A 23712-nucleotide genomic window follows, 5' to 3' on the forward strand; every position below is an offset into this window, starting at 1 on the left:
ATAACTCTGAGACATAGGTGGCAGTATAATTCCCATTTTTAGAAGGGGGGAAAAAATCTAAGCTCAGAAAAGGAAAATGCTTGCCTATAATCATATAGTGGATCAGGAGCAGAGGTGGATGCTTAATTTGGGTCCAACTCTAAAGCTCAAGCTCTCTCCACTGCATTTCACCATCTCAGAATATTGATGTCCACACAATTCTGCACGTTTCTGTGCCCTCAGAGAACAATGTAGGGCAGAGATTTTCAACCAGTATGCTGCAAGAATTTTTAAAACATGCAATAACTATTTAGTTAGGGAAACTGACCTCTTTTCCCTTAGATTATCAAATGAAAAAATGATAGCAGCCCTGGCCAGGTGGTTCAGTTGGTTGGAGTGATGTCCCATAAACCAAAAAGTTGTGGGTTTGATCCCTGGTCGGGGAGTGTATGGGAGGCAATCAATCGATGTTTCTTTTTCACATCGATGTTTCTCGCTCTCTCAAATCAGTACAAACATATTCTCAGGTGAGGATTAAAAACAACAGCAAAGATAACAGCCAACACAATAATAGTCCAGTGCAAATGAATCAAAATTATACCTTTTTTTGTCAGATCGACAAAAAACATATTTTTGATGTACCCAGAATTTTAGCAGTTTATGTGTGCCATGAGATGAAAACGGTTGAAAATCGTTGACCTAGGAATATAATTTCTTGATGGCTTACCTTGCATTTGGCCAATAGTCAGATCTTTATCCAATCTATCAACACCTAGAAAAAGATGAAAGAATCCTTAAGTAGTTTACTAGAAAAGGCCATGTGAAATAGGTTTTACTGTTCAAGTATGAAGTAAAAATTGTTACAAAGTTGTAAACATGACATTCTCAATTCATGTTAATGACAATCCTAACTCCCTGAGGGTATATTCTCACCACACGAAGCTTCCAGGCAATCACTTTGCTCATTTAAACTGGTTTCTGAAAACAGGGTTTTATTTTTTTTAATTTCCATTATACTCAGAATATCCTTACACCACTCTAGGAGAAGGACTTGGGCTTGACCAGGTACAGAGGCCAGGCCAGAATCAGGCCATCCCAGGTGGATGCTTATGCTTCATTAGGTTTAGGGATCTGGTGTGGGGAAGAAAAAGGGCACAAATGAGTGAGGATGGTACTTCACCTTGGCAGTCACTACCCATTTGATGAATATTTATATATAACAAGAACATATGTAGATGACAATATACCTATACTGCTATGGTCTGAATTGTGTTCCCCCCCAAATCCATATATTGAAGCCCTAATCTTCAGTGTGACCATATTTTGCAATATGGAATTAATTAAGGTTAAATGAGGAAGTAATTGGGTAAAATGGGGTCATAAGGGTGGGGCCCTCATATGATAAGATGTGTGCTTATAATAAACACCAGAGAGCTTGCTCTTGCTTTCTCTCTGCCATGTAAGGACACAGCGAGAAGGTAGTTGTCTACAAGCCAGTAAGAAACTCTCACTAGAGCTTGACCATGCTGGTATCCTGAGCTTATTTTCAGCCTCCACAACTGAGAAAATAAATTTGTTGTTTAAGCTGCCCAATCTATAGTATTTTGTTATGGCAGGCCGAACTAACTAATACATGCATATACATACTTACCAGCCAAGAGCAGCAATTTAGGAATAGAACAACTAAGAAAGAGATTGGATAAGCCTCGGAACCAGCCATCCCAGTATTTTTCGGTTTTTGCCAGTTCAATTCTCCAAGTGTATGGATGGTCTTTCTTGGTCTGGGGGAATGAGAGCAAATTCTGAGTCTCTGAGGATAACCCCTGGAGGAACAGGATAAAAACTAGGTCCCTGGGAAAAGGAAAGGGAAGGAAACTAGCACTTATTAAGGGTCTACTGTGACCCAGACATTTTAATATACATTTAATTCTTGTAAGAGCCTTGTGATATACTGTTGTTATTTCCATGTTTAGATAATTAGTAGTTTACTTTTACTTCCATTAGTTTCAGTGAACTTAAGACATTTTCCTAAGATTGCAAAGTTAGTAAATGATAGAGCCAAGACTGAGCTTCTCTTATATTCATTTGGCAAAAAGCACACAATAACAAAAGGATAATTACAAAAAACATGTTGCAGTATGAAAAAAATGCTTATGCTATAATATTAAGTGAAAGAAGCAGAGTACATACAATATGACATCTGAGTTAGGATTACCACTGGAAAAACGTGGTATACTTTCAGAAAGAACTGAAAAGGAAAACTGAAAATACATTGATCTGTTGGTAGAACATTTTTCTCACATTTTGATTTATGATAATGATATAATGTTTCTGCAATAGTAATTTAAAAAAGAAAATCTGATACAAATATGACAAAATGTCAATATCTGTTAAATCTCAACATAAAATGGATGGGCACAGAGTATGCACTCAGCAAATGCAAACTGAACAAATAAATAATTCTTTCTAGTTTTCTGCATTGAAAATATGAAATATTATAACTGAAATAAATAATTGTGATACTGCATCAACCACAATATGAAAATCTAGAAGTGCAGATGAGATAGCAATATATTATATTAAAGATCATTGGATGGTTAAACTGTCCATATTACCCAAAAGCAATCTGAAGACTCAACACAATCCCTATCAAAATCTTAATGGCATTTTTTAAAAAATGGAAACATTTATCCTAAAATTCACAGGGAATCCCAAGGGATCCTGAGCAGTCAAAACAATTTTGAAAAAGAAAAAAAAAAAATTGAAGGACTCACGCTCTCTGATTTTGAAACATTACAAAGCTACAGTAATCAAAACAGCATAGTACTGATGTATAGACAGACAAACATACTAATGAAATAAACTAGAAAGCCCAGAAATAAACTCTCGACTATATGGTCAAATAATCTTTGACAAGGACACCAACACTACCAACTGGGTAAAGGACAGAATTTCAATAAATGGTGCTGGCACAAGTGATTATTCATCTGCAAAAAAATTAAGTTACATCCCCAGCCCCATACCATACACAAAAATTAACTCAAAATTGATCACAAACCTAAATGTAAGAGCTAAAATTAGAAAACTCTTAGAAGAAAATATGGGCATAAATCTTTGTGACCTTGGGCTAGGCAAAATCTTAGATATGACACCAAAAGCACAGTAACAAAAGTCGATGAATTAAATTTTATCAAAATCAAACTTTTGCACTTCCAAAATTACCATCATGAACATGGAGAAAATATTTGCAAATTACATGTATAAAGAACACTTACAGCCCTGGCCAGTTTGGCTCAGCGGTTAGAGCATCGGCCTGCATTCCAGAGAGACCCGGGTTCGGTTCCCGCTAAGGGTGCATACCTTGGTTGCAGTTTGTCCCCGGCCCTGGTTGGGTTGTGCGGGTGGCAGCCACTCAATGTGTTGCTTTCACGTCGATGTTTCTCTCTCTCTCTCTCTCTCTCTCTCTCTCTCTCCCTCCCTCCCTCCCTCCCTCCCTCCCTCCCTCCCACTATATCTGAACAAAAAATAAAATGGAAAAATGTCCTCAGGTGAGGATAAAAAAAAAAAAACACAACTCTAGAGTATAAAAACAAATAACCATATTTTAAAATGGGCAAAGGATCTGAATAGACATTTCTCCAGAGAAAATACACACACAAATGGCCAATAAGTATACAAAAATGTAAATCAAAACCACAAGGACATACTACTTCAAACCCACTAGAATGGCTATAATCAAAATACAATAACAAGTACTGACAAGGATGAAGAAAAACTGGATCCCTCATACACTGCTGGTGGGAATGTAAAGTGTTACAGGCACTTTGGATAACAGTCTGGTTGTTCCTCAAATGATTAAACATAGAATTACCATACAGCAACTCCACTTATAGGTGTACACCCAAGAGGAATAAAAACCTATGTTCACACAATGACTTTTACACAACTGTTTGTAATAGTATGACTCATAGATAAAAAGTAGAAACAAGCAAGTGTCCGTCCATTAACTGATGAATGAAAGAAAAATGTGGTCTATCCATACAATGGAATATTATTGAGCCATAAATAGGAATGAAGTACTGATACATGCTACAACATGGATGAACTTTGAAAACATTATGCTAAGGTGAAAGAAGCTAGTCACAATAGACCATATATTGTATAATTCCATTTATATAAAATGTCCAGATTAGACAAATCTAAAGAGACAAGAAGATATATAAGTGGTTGCCTAGGGATGGGAAGTGAAGGGAAAATGGAAAGTAACTAAAAATAGTATGACATTGTTTTTTAAAAGCGATGAAATGTTCTAAAATTAAATTGCTGTGATGGTTGCACAACTTTGTGACTATACTAAAAAGAAATGAATTATATACTTTGGATAAGTTTTCTCTCAATAAAGTTGCTTAAAAAAGAGATTTCTGCATAAAGGAATATATCCTAGACAAATGAAGCTTATTCCTTTAGGGACCAAAGTGTAAATGTTTTCCCCTTCTTTTCTGTATTTTAACCATGTTGTATTAGATTTGCCTCCACCCTCCCCCATTAAATGTATATCTTTATCTTCTTTTACAGAGCAGAATGGATATAACTGACCTCTTGTGTATGTCTTAGGGTCATTTCAAACACTACCTTTTATACTGTGCTATAACAGAGATGTTCCTAAGAGCTAATGGGCCCTAAACAGCCTCTGGATTCCAAGCTTTAGAAGTTGTGAATTTTTTTTGTGTGGTTGTTGTTAAGTTTAATTTGTATTAACATTTTCTCCATCATCTTATTTAATAAATAAATTTATTTTTCTTTACTGAAATATAACTGACATATAGCATTATGTAGGTTTAAGGTAAACAACAGTGTTGATTTGATACATTTAAATATTACACTATGATTAACCCCATAGCATTAGCTAATATCTCTCTCACGTCACATAATTATCATTTCTTTTTTGTGGTAGGTACAATTAAGAGCTAGTCTCTTAGCAACTCTGAAGTTTATAATGCAGTATTGTTGCCTGTAATTACCAGGTCTTATTTATATATTAGTTGCAAGAAGCTGTGACTATTGTTTGGAGTTTCTTTGAATCTTTCCTTAAGCATAGACTGTTTAGTTATATTCTTTATTGCTTGATGTGCCTTAGTTCTGCCCTCCTAACAAAACCGCTGAAGGTTATATAACTTCATATAATAGGGTGTATAAAAAATTGCAAAGAAAAAATGAGTTGGAGTTAAAAACCAGAGGATCTGGGTGTGTTTTAGTGCTAACATTTATGTGTGACCATAGGCAAGTATATGTACCTAAGTTGTAAAACAGTGATAATATCTACAACACAGAGCTAAAATGAGAACTAGATATAATAAATGTGAAGCACTCGATATAGTTCCTACACATAGAAGGTAAAAAAGTAATTGTTAGTTTGTATTAGAGTTTCATATCTACTAAATACCACTTGATTACCTTGGACAAGTCTCTTCATCTCTGAGTCTCAGTTTCCATACTGTTAACATGGAAGAGAAAGATCTTCCTTCCCTTCCCTGTCAGAGTGTAGGGATGGCAAACTGATCACTTATTATTTATGTTTTTATAAATACAAGGTATAGGTACAAGGTATTACTCAATGATAAGGATGATAAGAAGATCCTCATTAAATAAAAAATAGTGTTTAAAAAAAAATGCTTTCCCCCTTGCTAACAGTAGCATCTCCAAATGACTATGTGGTATACATTAAATCCTTTACCTGCCATTACTAAAATATTTATAATCCATCCTAGAAAATCTGCTGGTCATGCTCACTAACCATTTCCAAGACAAAAGCGCCCCTTATCACCTCTATCCTCAAATCAATTGCTTAGTAAGTACTCACAGAACACTTTCTAGGCACACATCCCTGAGTTAAATGCTGAGGGGAATTCATATAGAACATTAGGCCCTGCCCACAAAATACATAGGTTGTTTTGTTGGGAGAAAATTCTTGGGCAATTAGAGGACACTGAATCTACATTCTAGGGATAACTACCAGGAAACCCCAGTATCTCTGAATGTGGCTTATAAAAAGTTCTGTATGTTAGCCACAGCTACAAAAAAACCCAAAAAGCTGAGTTGTGTCATCTAGATTCTCAGTGCTGCACTTGGAGAGGGACTGACATAAACTGAGGTCAGAAAACTTCAAGGAGTTACATTTTAAAAGATAGGTAAGATTTGGATGGGTTTAGTATAGAATGGTAGGAAATGAGATTTTCTCATGAAATAATCCATAGGAACAAAAGTACAGAAGTGAGAAAGAGCCTGATGAGGGAGCAGTCTGTTTGAAGGTAGGGTATATACTACAAGTTTAATGTCCCAAATTGTTAGCACTATCTACAAGTGCCCTGTATCTTACAGTTAACCTAAGTATCTATAGTGATCATGTCTTTGCCCCTAAAATATTTAACGGTAGACAAAAAGAGCAATATCACCTTTCTCCATCCCTGCATACTCTGAACCATCACCTACCCCATCCTCCTAAGAATGCAGGTTTTTACCCACCTCCATGTCATCTTCCTTTTTCCTCTTGTTTACTGATTCACTTCCTTCTTCATCTTCTTCTTCTTCCTCTATGATTCCTTCCACTATAGATTTTGAGCCTTCTGGACTTGTAATTCCTTCACACCTAGGTTTTTAAAAAAAGTACTGTCACAAACCTCTCTTCTATACACAAATTATCTCAGAGATACTGATACTTATGGCCTTTTATAATCAAATGTGAGTTAAAACTTAATGCTCCTGGGAGAAGGATGAGGAAAATGTGCTTTTGAAAATGTACAAAAGTAGTCCAGCTGGTGTGGCTCAGTGGTTGAGTGTCAACCCATGCACCAAGAGGTCACCGGTTCGATTCCCAGTCAGGGCACATGCCCAGGTTGTGGGCCAAATCCCCAGTGGGGAGCATGCAGGAGGCGGCCAATTGATGTTCTCTCTCATCAATGTTTCTATTTCTCTCTCCCTCTTCCTTCCTCAATCAATAAAGAAAAAAAAAATTTTAAATAAAATGTATAAAAGTAAACCAGAATTGTAGAAGATCATAAACTAGATATGATTATACTCTGAGGGATGGTTTCCAGTTCTTGCACCAAAACTGATCCACAGAAGGGAGTAACCACTTCCTGAGGCATGGTGACAAGAGTTTTATTGGCATTATTTTATATAATCCTCTTACCAATCCTATGAAATAGGTCTGAAGAGTTAAAAAATAAACCAGCTTTACCTAGCTCATGAGTAGATAAAGCTGGTAGGCAAATTCAGGCCCAATTAATTCTAAAGCATGATGCTTTTCTACTATACCCTACTTATAGGAGAAAAAGGCTCAAACAGAATGGTAGGTAAAAAGCCCCACTTTTTAATTAGCTGATAGAAACTGGTAATTACAATAACCATTCTTGCAGATTAGAACATCTGATCCAAACAATTATTATTGATTTTTTTAAAAAACAGTATCTTTATTATGCAATTGGGTAAAAAAAAAAATTATATGAACAGCTGGCACCATAATTACTTTTAGAGAGAACTTACTAAAAAAAAAAATACATTGACAAATATTAAAGGTAAAAATCCCAAGGGTCTGGGTAGTAGCGAGTGCCAAGGTCTGCTCTGCATAGTAGACAATAATTTGTTTGCAAGGGAGAGAGAAGGGAGGAGAGAGAATAAGCAAGATGAAAAGAGAGTGGGATAAACTGAAGGTCAGTGAATTTCAGTGGTAGATTTTTAAGAAAGATAACTTCTCCTTCTCTGCCTCCTCTACCAAACCTTCAATGAAGTGTATGTTCACAAATGTTTTGTTAAGTGGGGTGTTTCTATTGAACGTGAGGTATCAGGTTTCACATCTAGGTCAAAGGACCATAATAAAGGAACAACATGTGTTTTGGACTTCCACAGTTACAAACAAGGAGATTTAAGAGAATTTCACCTAGATGAAGAAGGCACAAAGGTTACAGCTAATATCTATGTGACAATTAAAAAACATATATTCTGCCCTGGCCAGTTTGCTCAGTGGTTAGAGCGTCAGCCTGCGGTCGACAGAGACCCGGGTTCGGTTCCCGCTAAGAGCATGTGCCTTGGCTGCAATTTGTCCTCGGCCCTGGTTGGGTTGTGTGGGTGGTGGCCACTCGATGTGTCCCTTTCACATTGATGTTTCTCTCTCTTCCTCTCTCTCCTTCCCACTCTATCTGAATAAAAAATGGAAAAATGTCCTCGGGTGAGGATAAAAACAAAAAACATATATTCTTGCCCTGGCCAGTTTGGCTCAGTGGTTAGAGCGTGGGCCTGCGGTCCTGAGAGACCCAGGTTCGGTTCCCACTAAGGGCACATACCTCAGTTGCAGTTTGTCCCGGGCCCTGGTTGGGTCGTGTGGGTGGCAACCACTCGATGTGTCCCTTTCACGTCGATGTTTTTCTCTCTTTCTCTCTCTACCTCCCACTCTATCTGAACAAAAAAGTAGAAAAAATGTCCTTGGGTGAGGATAAAAAAAAAACACCATATATTCTTATATGCAGGTTTACAAATTGAGAAACCACCACTTAAGTTTACAAATGGTAAAATTTAAAAATCACTTAACTACCTCTTTATCAGCCATGTAACTTCCTTAGAAAATGCTTTACCACCGCTTAGACAAGGTAGATCTCAAAATATTTAGGCATTGAAAAGTGGGCAGTTTCATAGTTTACTCAAAGCCTTTGCTATGTGTCTGCCAGATATTACTACTCAAATTGTCTTGTTAGTCATAAAATCCACAATATAGGCCTTAAAGACAAATACATGGGAGTTTAAATCTGAGTTCTGTGATTCACTTAGCTGTGTGATCCTGGGAAAATCACTATACCTTTCTGAACGTCATATCCTCACCGATAAACAATACTTATCTTTAAAGGCATTGTAAGAATTAAATGCTTCAGCAAATGAATTAATGAATCCAGGTAATGATCATCAGTGGCTACGAACATTCAAAAAATTACACAAGCAGACATGTACTTCCTGGTGGCATTAAATAATATTACCTATTCTTAAAACAAATAAAAAATAAAAATAACAACAAATCAAACTGAACCTGATCAGATCTCCACATCTCACTAACAATTTACAAACAATACAGGAAACAAAGGAACATGCTAAATTACACCTTGAGGAATCAACCAGTAAATCCAGATTGTGGGAAATTCTACAATGCAAACAATCAGGTTTCCTCAACACATAAATTGCAAGAAAAAAATGAGGGAGGCAGAAGTGGAACCTATAGAGAGCATACTGAAATCTTACAGAGGAAATTGTGTTTGTCTGGAATTTGTTTCAAAATATTTTGTGCTTGGGGACAATAAATAGGTGTACAGATAAAACAAGACTGGCCATAAGTCAATAACTGTTGAAAATGGGCAATGGGTACATTGGGTTTCAATGTATTATTCTTTCTATGTCTGAAAATTTTTAATACTGTATAAGGTTTTAAAAAACGAAGACAGGCCCTGGCTGGTTTGGCTCAGCGGTTGGAGCGTCGGCCTGCAGTACAGAGGGACCCGGGTTCAGTTCCCACTAAGGGCACGTACATCGGTTGCAGTTTGTCCCCGGCCCTGGTTGGTCGTGCGGGTGGCAGCCACTCGATGTGTCCCTTCACATCGATGTTTCTCTCTCGCTTCCTCTCTCTCCCTCCTGCTCTATCTGAACAAAAAATGGAAAAATGTCCTCGGGTGAGGATAAAAAAATAAAAATAAAAATAAAATAAAAAAAACGAAGACAGTGTAGCCTGGCCAGTGTGGCTCAGTGGATTGAGAGGTCCTGGTTCAGTTCTCGGTCAGTGCACATGCCCAGGTTGCAGGCTCGATCCCCAGTAGGGGGCATGCAGGAGGCAGCCAATCGATGGTGCTCTCTCACATTGATGTTTCTATCTTTCTCTAAAAAAATCAATAAAAACATATTTTAAAAAATGAGAGATAGTTTATATAAAATACTCTGCACAGTGCCTGGCAAATAGCACACATTCAATAATGCCATTATCACTTACATCAACTCTTGTGTTCCCTGTCTGTTCCATTGAGCAACATTTTCTCAATCACCTGAAGTTTCTTTTGTGACTACACAGCAATATCCAGGACTCATGTAACCCTATCCAGGAAGATCACTTGGGCTAATCTTAGCTCATCCTTAGAATCTGGCTTTCACTAAGGCTACGCTAAAGGATTTTGTTTGTTTTTTAATTTTTTTTTTTTTAATCTTTATTGTTGAATGTATTACAGATGTTCCTCATTTTTCCCCCATTGACCCTCTCCTCCCTACTCCCAACCCCTCCCACCTTTTCCCACACTACTGTCTGTGTCCATTGGTTATGCATATAAGTTCTTTGGTTTATCCCCCCCCCCCCAACCCCTTTCCCTTTGAGGTTTGTCAGTCTAGCCACAAACTTATACTTCTTAATCCCTTCACCTTTTTCACCCATTCTCCCAACCCCCCTCCCATCTGGCAACCAACAAAATGTTTTCTGTATCTATGAGAATATTTCTGTTCTGCCTGTTCATTTGGTTTGTAGATTCCATTGTCGATAGATATGTATTCATTGCCATTTTGTTTGTTCATATATTTCATCTTTTTCTTCAAAAAGACCCTTCATCATTTCATATAATAATGGTTTGGTGGTGATGAACTCCTTTAACTTTTTCTTGTCTGGGAAAGTCTTGATATGGCCATCGATTCTAAATGACAGCTTTGCAGAATAGAGTAATCTTGGTTGTAGGTTCTTGCTTTTCATGACTCTGAATAGTTCTTGCCACTCCCTTCTGGCCTGCAAAGTTTCTTTTGAGAAATCAGCTGACAGCCTTATGGGAACTCCCTTGTAGGTTACTAACTGCTTTTCTCTTACTGCTTTTAAGATTCTCTCTTTGTCTTGAACGTTTTGCATTTTGATGATGATGTGTCTTGGTGTGGGCCTCTTGGGGTTCATCTTGTTTGGGACTCTCTGTGCTTCCTGGACTTACATGGCTGTTTCCTTGATCAAGTTAGGAAAGTTTTCTGCCATTATTGTTTCAAACCGATTTTCAATTTCTTGTTCTCTCTCTTCTCCTTCTGGCACCCCCAAGATGCGAATGTTGGCACACTTAAAGTTGTCCCTGAGGCTCCTCACACTATCCTAATTTTTTTGGATTCTTTTTTCTTTTTGCTGTTCTGATTGGGTGTTTTTTGCTTCCTTATATTTCAAATCAGTGGTTTGTTTCTTGGATTTACGTACTCTACTATTGAATCTGTGTAAATTATTCTTTATTTCAGTTAATGCCTCCTTCATTTCTGACTGTGTATCCATCATTTCTGACTGGTCTTTTTTTATGCTCTTGAGGCCCTCGCTAAGTTCACTGAGCATCCTTATAAGCAGTATTTTGAACTCAGCACCTGTTAGGTTGCTTATCTCCATTTCGCTTAGTTCTTTTCTTGGGGTTTTGTTCTGTTCTGTCATTTGGGGCCTGTTCTTTGTCTCCTTATTTTGGCTGCCTCCCTGTGTTTGTTTCAGTGTATTACTTAAAGAGAGGTATGGGGCTATCTGAGACCAGATGCTGCTTGTTTGAAAGGATTTAGGAAAACCTGAAGCAGGATCCAAGACAGGCCAATCCTATGGTTAAGCAAGTGGCAACAGCTTGGGTGGGCTTGAAAGTTGGGTGGGGCGGGGCCTCGGGGAGTCACCAGGGCAGGGCAAACAGTGTGAGCCAGGTTGCTGGAGTCCCAGATATGGAGACTGTCTGCCGCCCCAGGGAAGGGCTTACCAAAGGAACAAAGGCCTCTGAAAGCATGTTTGTCCAGGAGAAAGCCCCCTCTCCAGCCCTTGCTCCAGTGCCAAACAGCTCAGTTCTTCCCTATAGGTCTCTGGTGCCCCTCAAGCTGCCTCCCCTCCAAGCTTAGAGGGAGTGAGTCTGATAAATCCGTGCGCAGGCCCTTTAAGGAGCTGCCTGGGGCTTCAGCGCATCAACTTCCCTGAGCCTCAGTTTCCGCTGGTTTTTCCAGCCAGAAGTGATGGGGACTTCTCTTCCTCGCACTGGAACCCTGAGCGGGGCGTCTGGTGTGGGACAGGGACCCATCAGTCCTCAGGGAGAACCTTCCCAGCTGAGGTATCCTCCTGATTTTTATCAGCCACACGTGGGTATGGGACCAGCCCGTCCGCCTCCACCCCTCCTACCAGTCTGGATGTGGCTGCTGCTTTAATCTCGTAGCTGTAGGACTTCCATTCAGCTTGATTTCAGGTGGTTTTTTCTATGCTAAAGCTTTAATGTTATAATTTCCCCACAACATTTGGCTTAGAAGGAGACTATTATCAGAATGAAACCATACTGACTGCATTTGAGTGGACACTTAATTTTTTTTTTTTTTTAATTTACTGACGAGAGAAAGAAAGAAAGAAAGAGAGATAGAGGTGGGGGGAGAGACGGACCGACAGGACATTGACTTGTTGTTCCAGTTAGGTATGCTTTCACTGGTTGATTCTTGTATATTCCCTAACAGGAAATCGAACTCGCAACCTTAGAGTATTGAGACAACACTCTAACCAACTGAGCTACTTGGTCAGGGCTGGCCACTTAATTTTGAATGTCCATTCTCTGGAATTCTTCACTGTTAATACCTAGAGTTGTGCTAATAAGGTAATCCAATACTATAAAGAAGACATTATTTGGTCTTGGGATTTCCTCAACAAAGAGAAAGAAAAAATAAAAGAAAATCTATACAACTGGCCCAACTGAGCTCACTTGTAAAAATTATCTAAAATAGTGAAGGCATTCAGAAGGATGGTAGAATAAATGTACGAGGAAAAAAAAGCAAATTGTAATTCCATCACCATGCTTCATTCTCTAACCAGCTCAACAGGGAAAAAGAAGACCTACTGTTTGACTTGGCCAACCATTGAGACACGGGCAGACTCCAGATTTCTAATTTGGCCACTCTTCACACTAGAAGAGAAAAGTAAGAAGGGAAAGAGGTTATTTAGCATCCATCTTATCATGTCACTAAGGTCAAATGAATTAATTATACAGATTCTGTAGGACCTACTAAAAAGTTATGATTACCATTGTAGCTTATATGGAGGTTACCACTACTTTCCATTTGGCTATTATCTATATACTGAGCAGTAAAAATTAAGTGATGACACTGAAGCCATTTCAGCTCTGCAAATATTTACCAAGAGGATACTATGTGTCAGGCCCATGCTCAAGAAGCATATTAATTCAGTGGGGAGAAAGAAACACAAGCCGATTATTTTAATACAATAAGGCAAAGTTCAAAGGAATCAACTTTATTTTCAATGAGAAGGTTAGAGAAAGCTCCCCAAATGTCCTGCCTAAACTGCAAACTGAAGATAAGAAGTTAAGTAAGTCCGGCTGGTGTGGCTCAGTGGTTGAGTGTCGACCCATGCACCAAGAGGTCGCCGGTTTGATTCCGGGTCAGGACACATGCCCAGGTTGTGGGCCCGATCTCCAGTCAGGGGCATGCAAGGAGGTGGCCAACTGATGTTCTCTCTCATTGATATTTCTATCTCTCTCTCCCTCTCCCTTCCTCTCTCTCTCTAAAATCAATAAAGGAAAAAAGAAAATTAAAAAAAAAAAAAGTAAAAGATAAAAGAGGGAGGTCAGAACATTATTGACAGAGTGCACATTTTGTGAATGACGGTACTGTAATTTGAAAAAGCAAGATGACTTTAGAGGACAGACAGCAAGAGAAAGCAGGGGTGAACAAAGAGGGAGTATGACAGGGCCTTGCGTGTCATGCTATAAAGCTCATGAGCTTAGACTCTATCTTAATAGATTAGTTTTCCCAGAGTTGTTTAAGTATGTGTAAGGGCCAAGCAAAATACCACATGAAGGAACTGCAAACACCACATGAAGCAGACCAACAGAACACATTTCTTTAAATCTCATTTTTTAAAAATATTTTTTCTTTATTGATTTGAGAGAGGAAAGGAGAAGAAGAGAAAGATAGAAACATTGATGAGAGAGAATGACTGGCCACCTCCTGCATCCCTCCCCTCTGGAGACTGGGCCCACAACCTGGGCATGTTCCCTGAACGGAAATCAAACCGATGACCTCTTGGTTTATGTCCGATAGCCTGGGAACTGGCGCCAGACAAACTATTCAGCCATTACCTCGCTTACCCAACCTAAACTCCCACCCTGTTTCAGGAACTGTTTGCCCCGAACTCACAGATCAACCCCTGTCCTATTCTCCTGTCCTAGTCCAGGAACTGTTTGCCCTGGGACAACAGACTCACATTCAGGGGCTCCCATGCGTAGCCCCGCAGAACCTAACCCCAGCAACAAATTCCCACTGCCATAGGCGCAGATATAAAAATCACAAACTCCAGCATCGGGTGCGGCTTCTAGGACTCGACCCCCAGAGTCTGTGAACCCGCCCGGAGTGTACCCAATAAAGCCTGATTTCTGTTTATTTGGCTGTTTGGCTCTTCGGTTTCTTTCCACCTCCCACCGGTGGCACCTGGCTACCTTACAGTTTATGGGTCGATGCTCAACCAGTGAGCTACACCAGCCACACTAAATATGATTTTTTAGCTTAAAAAAATCATGTAGCATTTTAAAGTGCACCCACCTTAGATAATGACCTTGTTTATTATTTTAATGATAAACAGAAGCAATTAGAACTTGCTTCATTTTGCTACCACAAACTGAATCTACAGTAATACAAATCCACCAGTATTCATGATCATATACTCTGTTTTGATGACAGTTTAAAATATGAAATATCTCTGTTCCTATTAAAGGCCAAGCTTGAGTATTGGTTCCCATCCCATCTTGCTTATGAGGAGGATTTTGTTTCCTTTAGTCATCCCCTCTTTCTCCTATGTCAACATTTTCTTCTCTAATGGACATTATAAAACATCCTTTAAAAACATTCTCTAGCCCTGGCCGGTTTTGCTCAGCAGTTAAAGCATTGGCCTGTGGTCCAGAGACACCCGGGTTCGGTTCCCGCTAAGGGCACATACCTCAGTTGCAGTTTGTCCCTGGCCTCGGTTGGGGTCACGTGGGTGGCAGCCACTCGATGTGTCCCATTCACGTCAATGTTTCTCTCTCTCTCTCTTCCTTTCTCTCCCTCTCACTCTATTTGAACAAAAAATGGAAAAATGTCCTCGGTTGAGGATAAAATAAAATAAAATAAAAACATTCTCTAGCCCTGGCCGGTTTCACTCAGCAGTTAGAGTGTCAGCCTGTGGTCCGGAGAGACCCAGGTTCGGTTCCCGGTAAGGGCACATGCCTCGGTTGCGGTTTGTCCCCAGCCCTGGTTGGGCCGTATGGGTGGCAACCACTTGATGTATCCCTTTCACGAAGATGTTTCTCTCTCTCTCTCTCTCCCTCCCACTCTATCTGAACAAAATATTGAAAAATGTCCTCGGGTGAGGATAACAAAATAAAAAATAAAAGCATTCTCTAGCCCTGGCCATTGTAGCTCATTGGTTAGAGCGCTGACCTGCAGACTGGAGGGTTGCAGGTTCAATTCCCAGTCAAGGGCAAGTACCTGGGTTGCAGGTTCAATCCCCGACCCTAGTCAGGGCACATGTGGGAAGCAACCAATAGAAGTGTGTCTCTCACATCAATGTTTCACTTTGTCTCCTCTCTCTCCCCTACCCCCATCCCTTCCACTCTCTCTAAAAATTAATGGAAAAAATATCCATGGGTGAAGATTAAAATAAAATAAAAATTCTCTAGCCTTTTAAAATATTCTCAATCCTACATTCATTACTCAATTCAGATATACAGCAGAATATAAAACAAAATCAGCAAATACGTCATAGTACTCTTTCTGATTCTCAGGCTCAGAAAGTGGCTAAAAATCAGTGGCTTTCATAGAACCCAGAAAATTTTCACATTCAACAAGCAAAACCCTTATCCTATCCAATATCTGCTACTAGAATCAAGATTCTATCTCCTTTTAAGAGAAAGTCCACCATGACTCCCAGGCTGGACTTAGTTACTTATCTTTTGTACCTCCTGTGCTTCCTTCATTATATTGTTGATGTTAGTATCCCCAACAATTAAATACATAAGAACTAAGCCTGATTCATCCCCAGTTCTTAGATCAGATACTGACAACAACTTAGATACTAAAAAAAAAAAAAAAGTTTACTGGATACATTTAAAAAGTTATTTGGAATAATATGCTCATTGTTGTTACCGGGAAAGCAGGCAGAGTACCCCAGCTACATGTTGAGCTGGCAGCAGCTGCATTTTCAATGCTGTGACTGCCCAAGATAGAAAGATCTTTGGTGCTTCTGAGAGAATGGTAGCATGAACACAGGAAGTAGAAGTGACCTCACTAAACACACACATCATTCTAGCAAGCCATATTTGGCATGAGACACTCTGTCCTAGGAAAACTCCCTTAGGATATATATATATACCAGGCCCTTAATTTCCATTTGATATTTCTGATTTTTTTAAAAATACGTTTTTGATTTTTTTAGAGAGAAAGGGAGAGATAGATAGAAACATCGATGTGAGAGAGAAACATCGATAGGCTGCCTTCTGCATGCCACCCCCCCCACACACATACACACTGGGGACTGAGTCTGAAACCTGGGTATATGCCCTGACTGGGAATTGAACTAGGACCTCTCAGTCCATAGGATGACACTTAGTCCATGGTGCCACACCAGCCAGGCTGATATCTCTGACTCAGTTAACAGATATGTTTTGCCTTCTAGGGCAGCCAGCAGTATGCTATTTGCTATATAAAAGTACAAAAAAAAGAATAGCTGCTGCCCTTATGATGCAGGAAGGACATTAAGACAGAAATGAAAATTAACAATATAACATATCCCCTTAAGGGAGCACTAAAAGACTTAAGGGGTAAACAGTACAATATAATAGAGACTTATAGGTCTCAAGCAATTTTACTGAGGCACTGATCTGTGTGGTCTGGAGTTAAGTTAGAGAAAGGGTTCTGGAGAAGATACTGGAGATGGATTTTGAAAAATGGGTAGGAAGATGGGATACTAATCTCCTTGGGAGGAGGGACAGTGTTTTACTTATCTCTGAATCTTCACAAAGTGTTTAGTAAATACTTAATCAAATAATTAATTAATGAAAAACTTAATGACTGAAGAGCCTTTACTTAAGTGAGAGCCACAGACAATTCTGTCAGTGATTTTTATGAAAACTACTTACCCAAAGGGTTTTTATTTACCCAAAACCCAAATAAAAACTGAGAAAGGAATCTACACCCATCTTCTGTTTATCCATCATTTTCTCTGGAACATAGAAGTGAATCTAGAACCATGGAGCAACAGAGATAGAAGAGGTCTTAGAGTCTTAATCAGTCTAACCTCTCACCTTAGAGATGGGAACAGCTAGACAGCAGATAATCCAAGATTGTAGGAAGTACTACAATATATTAGAAAAACGGTGGATTTTATGAAGTTGAGACAAGCATTTAAAATATTTTTTTAATTCTGCTCTTTACATAAATGTTTCCATCCATGATATCACAATAAAGCTGTGTAATTATTCCTTTAAACTTTGGTGCTTGAGCTGATGAAAAAGGAAAGCTACAACCTAACATTTAAAACATAGACAATATAGATTTATGGATTACCTCCATTCAATAGCATTCTCCAGAGACTTGAAGGTTTTAGGACGACCACGTAAGAAATTCTGCATGCTATTAAGGGCATCCATGGCTGTACCTAAATGTTAAACAAACATTTTAACCACAGCATTTAACATTTGCTAAGCATTTTACACTTACTGGGTCAACTACATACATCTGCTCTCAATGACAGCAGAATTCAGTGATGCTTGCAGGGGAAAAAAAAGATGCAGTTTAAGAAAATTCAGAAGACTGATGTAACAGCCTGGTTCCAAGATGGCCTCCAGTATTTTCTGCCTCCTGGTATTCACTCCTTCATGTAGCATTCCACAGTGAATAGGGCTGACTTGTGTATGAAATAGTGTGCCTTCTGGGACTGATGCATAGAAGACATGGCAGTTTCTTTTTTTTTCTTTTTTTTTTTATCCTCACCCGAGGACATTTTTGCATTTTTTTGTTCAGACAGAGCGGGAGGGAGAGAGAGGAAGAGAGAGAGAAACATCGATGTGAAGGGACACATCGAGTGGCTGCCACCCGCAGGGCCGGGGACAAACTGCAACCGAGGTACGTGCCCTTAGCAGGAACCGATCCCGGGTCTCTGTACCGCAGGCCGACGCTCTAACCGCTGAGCCAAACTGGCCAGGGCGGCAGTTTCTTTTTAAATGTTAAATAAAATTATGGGATATACATACAATTAAAATATTATGCAGCCATAAAAGATGATTATGAAGCATTTCTTATGTCATGGAGAATGATTATGTAATGTAGGGTATAGGTAAAATGAGTAAAGGTGTAAAAAAATACAAACTTGCAGTTACAAAATAAGTCCTTGGGATGCAATGTATAGCATGGTGACTATAGTTAATAACACTATTATATATTTGAAAGCTGCTAAGAGAATAGATCTTAAAGTTCTCATGACAAGAATAATAATTTTTTAACTATGTGTGGTAATGGATGTTAACTAGACATACTATGGTGATCATTTTGCAATATATACAGAGTGGGGCAAAAGTAGATTTACAGTTGAGTATGTGAAACACAGAGTTTATTCTTGTATTATTTTCCATACAAACTGTAAACCTACTTTTGCTCCACCCTGTACATATATCAAATCATTATATTGTACAACTGAAACTAATACAAAGTTACATACCCATTATATCCTAGCTTAAAAAACAATTGGAATGCCTTTGCCACAAAATAACATCAAAGGAAGAGATAAAAGACAAAGGGACAGCCCTGGATAGTTTGGTTCAGCGGTTAGCACATCGGCCTGTGGTCCAGAGAAACCCGGGTTCAGTTCCTGCTAAGGGCATGTACCTTGGTTGCAGTTTGTCCCTGGCCCTGGTTGGTCGTGCGGGTGGCAGCCACTCGATGTGTCCCTTTCATGTCGATGTTTCCCTCTCTCTCTCTCTCTTCCTCTCTCTCCCTCCCACTCTACCTGAACAAAAAATGAAAAAATGTCCTCAGGTGAGGATAAAAAAAAAAAAAAAGACAAAGGGACATACTTCAAGATGAGTGGAATCACCAATATATTAAAACATGATAATAATCTACCAGGATGGCTCTTAAAAGTCAAAGATTTTGATTCGATTACCACAGAAAACTTACCTTCCACAACATCAATCACGCACAGACCCAGGAGGCTTGGCACCAGGTTGGATGATGCTGTGTGGACTGCAATAGCACCGCCCATGCTATGTCCAATCAGCATAATTGGAGGAGGGAGGTCACCATACATGGCTTCAACCACATTGCCAACATCTCTGCAAAGAGAAGGGAAAAAAGCTGGGAATGCTCTCTGACAACACTGTAAAATAATTTTCTTTCCTAACTCCTTCCTTTGGTCCACAATAGTCCTAGGATTGTAAATATCTACTGAGCCATCTTGCAAACATAACTATGTAAAACTCCTCACATGTCCCCAGTATCTGTACATGTAGTCACATATCTAGCTCTTCTGATAAATGGCAGTTTAAGGACTAGGGACCCAAATTTTCTGACTTTCACTTATATCACATTTGACTATTCTGCACATTTAGTACAATTATATAAACATATATCTTTAGTTTAAACCTAAGCTTGACATTCTGGGAAAATCATTTAACTGCTCTATGCTTCAATATTCCCATCTATAAAACAGAAAAACTACTTTATTAAGCATTATAACATAGTGAAGTTTGGAGTCACAAGATGAATTATAGCCCAAGTCTATTTTTTACTATATAGAGTTTCAACATCTATAAAATGAAGATAGGAATATAATTTACTATTCTGAATTAACTGAGAGTGGATGTGAAAATACTTTGAAAAGAATAAAGTGCTACATAAATGTTAATTATCATTTACAATTTGTCATGTAAAATTGTTTGAAGTATGAACATAAATATAAGTATAGTGTTCTGAGAAACTTGAAAGATGTTTAGAGCTAATTTTTATTGGCTTCTGTCCTAGCCTTTAATTATGAGTGGATTTGTTTAACAAAGTCAAACTTTACAGTTTTGAAAATGAGAACTGAAGTAGAAACTTTGGCATTTATTTGCTATCGGCCTTCTTTGCTATAGCAATAGGTAAGTATGGTGTGTTTCTAGGAACCACTGGCTCTACTGTCTTCTTTTGGGAGTGGCTGAGTCAGTCAAGTTCAAAAGACAGTTTGTCTTGTTGAGTGTTACTACATACCTCAAACACTCACACACTGTTAGTCAAATACAGAGGTATGGATACAGGGACACAACCTTTCAAATATGGTCTCCACAGTATTCAGAATACCAAAAGTAAATATTATTTCTGAAGGAATTAAACTTAAAAATCTCATACAACAATACAGATGTCAATGTGGTAGCTGCAGCATCTGCAAACAATCTGAATGGGAAATAAGGAGACCACCCAATTTTGTAAGTGAAAACAAAACATCATTTAATATTCCTTTGGAGTTAAATTTAAGACTAAAATTTTGAGTTAGTAACAGATATAACAAGTAAAATAAAAGGATGCTACAGAAGATGATCTAAGCCCTGGCCAGTTTGGTTCAGCGGTTAGAGCGTCGGCCTGTGGTTCAGAAGATGATCTAAATCCAGGTCCCCTTAAAATACTAAATTGGAGGGTTCCATGACAGCTGCTTCACGCATGAAGGTGGGATAGGGTCTGAAACAAATCAACTTAATATTGTATTTAAGTTTACGAAAGGTATATTTCATCCAGATAAAGTTGGTTATGATCAATCCCTTGATCATCTATCACCACAAATCTATTCTTATTAAAATTAGTCAAAGTATTCATTCACTAAGATTAGAGCCTTACTTGAGACATGTCCTGAAATTCCATAGGGGATTAACAACAAATCTAATCTGTAACTGGATGTACCATAACTTTGGTAGTTGCTCTCTAAGGGTATTCTATCATACTTATTAATAACACATTACAGACATAACCGAAAAGGAATGTCAAAGTAACCTGAGCTCAAATCTTGGCTCTTCTACTTTCAGTGGAGCTGTTTCTTGTGTGGAGTATAGGTTCTAAAGTTGATATGCAAGGTGAAAATCATGCTGTCAGTACTACAGAAATCATATAAATGTTTTATTGCTTACACTATTTCAGCAAGAATCCAACTGATTGGCTCTTCTTATTCCTGGTAATCATCATTATCATTTCTAGATAATTTTTTTTTATCCTCACCCAAGGACATTTTTCCATTTTTGTTCAGATAGAGTGGGAGGGAGAAAAGCATTGATATGAAAGGGACACATTGAGTGTCTGCCTTCTGCATGACCCCAACCAGGCCAGGGACGAATTGCAACTGAGGTACGTGTCCTAGACCAGAACTGAACTAGCAACTCATTGGTCCACGGGCCGACGCTCTAACGGCTGAGCCAAACTGGCCAGGGCTCTAGATGATTTTAATCATTTATTTTCTCTTTATCTTTTTTGTGTGCCAGTTATCAACTTATTGTCTCTCATACCCAATTCACCTTTCATTGCATGATCTGAAGCCTCAAAATGTTTTTCCTTTGTTAGCTAGAAAGATGCTAAGCTATGTCAGTAGAAGATATAGAAGAGACACTGCAGAAAGAGAGGGTTTTATTCCTGACTTGTGTGTGTTTTCTCCACAAGCCCTGTAACTTGCACTTCCCCAGCACACAGGTCCTGCAGCACAGGAAGCCTCCAGCTCCTGTACCACATGCAGCTTCCCCCATGCTCAACTTCTCCAGCACTTCATTCCCTCATCCCCATTGCTTTTCTTTCCTAGCTTTACTGAGGTATAATTTGTATACAAAGAAGTGAAACATAATTAATGCATATAATTTGGAAGTTTGGATACACACACACACTTATGTTGATATCACCCAAAGATTACCTTGACTACATCCATCACCTTCAAAAGTTTCCTTGCATCATTTTTGTGTGCATGTGTTTGTATATGGGTGTGTGTGGTAAGAACACTTAAGATGTACAACTTTTTTAAAAATATGTTTTTATTGATTTTAGAGCGAGATGGAGGGAGAGGGAGAGAAACATGAATGAGAGAGAAATGTGGATCAGCTGCCTCCTGCACGCCCTCTACTGGGGATAGAGCCCGAATCCCAGGCATGTACCCTGACTGGGAATTGAACCTGTGACCTCTTGGTATACAGAACAATGCTCAACCCACTAAGCAACACTGGCCAGGGCACCCTCTTAAACTTTTAAGTACGCAATATTGATAACTCCTCTCCTTCCCCTTCTCCTCTCTCTGTCTGTCTTTGCCAAGCAGTATAGTTGAATGATTACAATTTTGGTCTATTAACTGTGTAACCCCGTATAGTTATTCAACCTATCCGAGCTAGTTTCCTCACTGATTTAAAAAAAAAAAGTGATGCCCTGGCTGGTTTGGCTCAGCGGTTAGAGCATCGGCCTGCGGCCCAGAGAGACCCGGGTTCGGTTCCCGCTAAGGGCACGTACCTCGGTTGCAGTTTGTCCCCGGCCCTGGTTGAGTCGTGCGGGTGGCAGCCACTCGATGTGTCCCTTTCACATCGATGTTTCTCTCTCTCTCCCTCCTACTCTATCTGAACAACAACAACAAAAAAAAGTGATAATATCTACACTACAGAATTAATAATGTAGATAAATTTAAATAAATTAATTATTCCTAATGAATGCTTATCTTACACTAATAAAACCTGCCAAATAGAAAGGACACAAATAGCATCTACTTATAAACAATAAAATTATGGCCACATGAGTTTGGGTTCTAAAGGAAAAACAGTTCACTCTTGGATTAAAGCTGCTAAAGCAAGAAGGGACAAGATATTTTTAGCCAAAGTTGGTCAACTACTTGAGAGGACACGTATTAAGTACATGAGACAGCATTGTATGAAAGCAGGGTCGCGAGAAGAAACCTGCTTACAATATAGGATAGTGATTGCCAAACGCCATTCTTGTATGAGATTCCTCTACAGAGCTTTATCAAAATATAAATGCCCAGATCGCACCGGTAGAAGCACTAATTCAGAAAGTGTAGGATAGGGCCAATCATCTGTATTTTATTAATTTATTTTTAAATGTTTTTGCATTGATTTTTTTAGAGAGAGAGGAAGGGAGAGATAGAAACATTGACATGAGAGAGAAACATCAATTGGCTACCTCTTACATGCCTGCTACTGGGGATCAAGCCTCCAACCTGGGAGTGCCCTGACCAGGCATCAAACCAGGACCTCTCAGTCCATCAGACAATGCTCACGCTGGCTGGGCTAAATCAAATGTATTTTATTTTATTTTCTTAAATATGTTTTTATTGATTGTTTTAGGGAGAGAGAGAGAAACATTGATGTAGGAGAGAAACATCGATCAGCTGCCTCCTGCACACCCCCTACTGGGGATCAAGCCTGCAATCTGGGCATGTGCCCTGACCAGGAATCAAACTGAGACCTCTAACTCCATTGGGCCAAGGCTCAATCCACTGAGCCACACCAGCCAGGCTAAATCATCTGTATTTTAATCACTTCTCAGGTGATTTGATAAGTCACCAGGTTTGAGAGCCACTCTATGTGCTACACTTAACTTTTACTTTAAGGACTAGGGTATACTTACTTTTTCTTTAATATTCTATTTCTGTCTTACTACAAAGTTGGACAAAGAATGTGGGCAGGATACCTGAAGAACATTTCA

At 39.0% G+C, this 23712-nt stretch overlaps 1 protein-coding gene across 7 annotated transcripts in view; it reads right to left on the reverse strand.

The window, feature by feature from the left end:
- Positions 1-23712, reverse strand: part of PPME1 (protein phosphatase methylesterase 1) — a 73406-nt gene that overhangs the window by 8690 nt on the left and 41004 nt on the right. For 2 of the 7 annotated variants that reach the window (XM_036258618.1, XM_036258620.1), the window contains exons 6-11: positions 19180-19334; positions 17572-17662; positions 12855-12920; positions 6502-6625; positions 1631-1760; positions 707-751 (exon numbers count right to left, since the gene is read on the reverse strand). In XM_036258618.1, the coding sequence (XP_036114511.1) occupies positions 707-751; positions 1631-1760; positions 6502-6625; positions 12855-12920; positions 17572-17662; positions 19180-19334 (611 nt within the window). Of the gene's footprint in view, positions 1-706; positions 752-1011; positions 1111-1630; positions 1831-6501; positions 6626-12854; positions 12921-17571; positions 17663-19179; positions 19335-23712 lie in introns of those variants that run through there. The other 5 variants (XM_036258619.1, XM_036258621.1, XR_004959232.1 and 2 more) reach the window with 4 other exon arrangements.

The sequence above is a fragment of the Molossus molossus genome, unplaced genomic scaffold (genome assembly GCF_014108415.1).
Source record: "Molossus molossus isolate mMolMol1 unplaced genomic scaffold, mMolMol1.p scaffold_m16_p_13, whole genome shotgun sequence".
In the NCBI taxonomy this organism is placed as follows: Eukaryota; Metazoa; Chordata; class Mammalia; order Chiroptera; family Molossidae; genus Molossus; species Molossus molossus.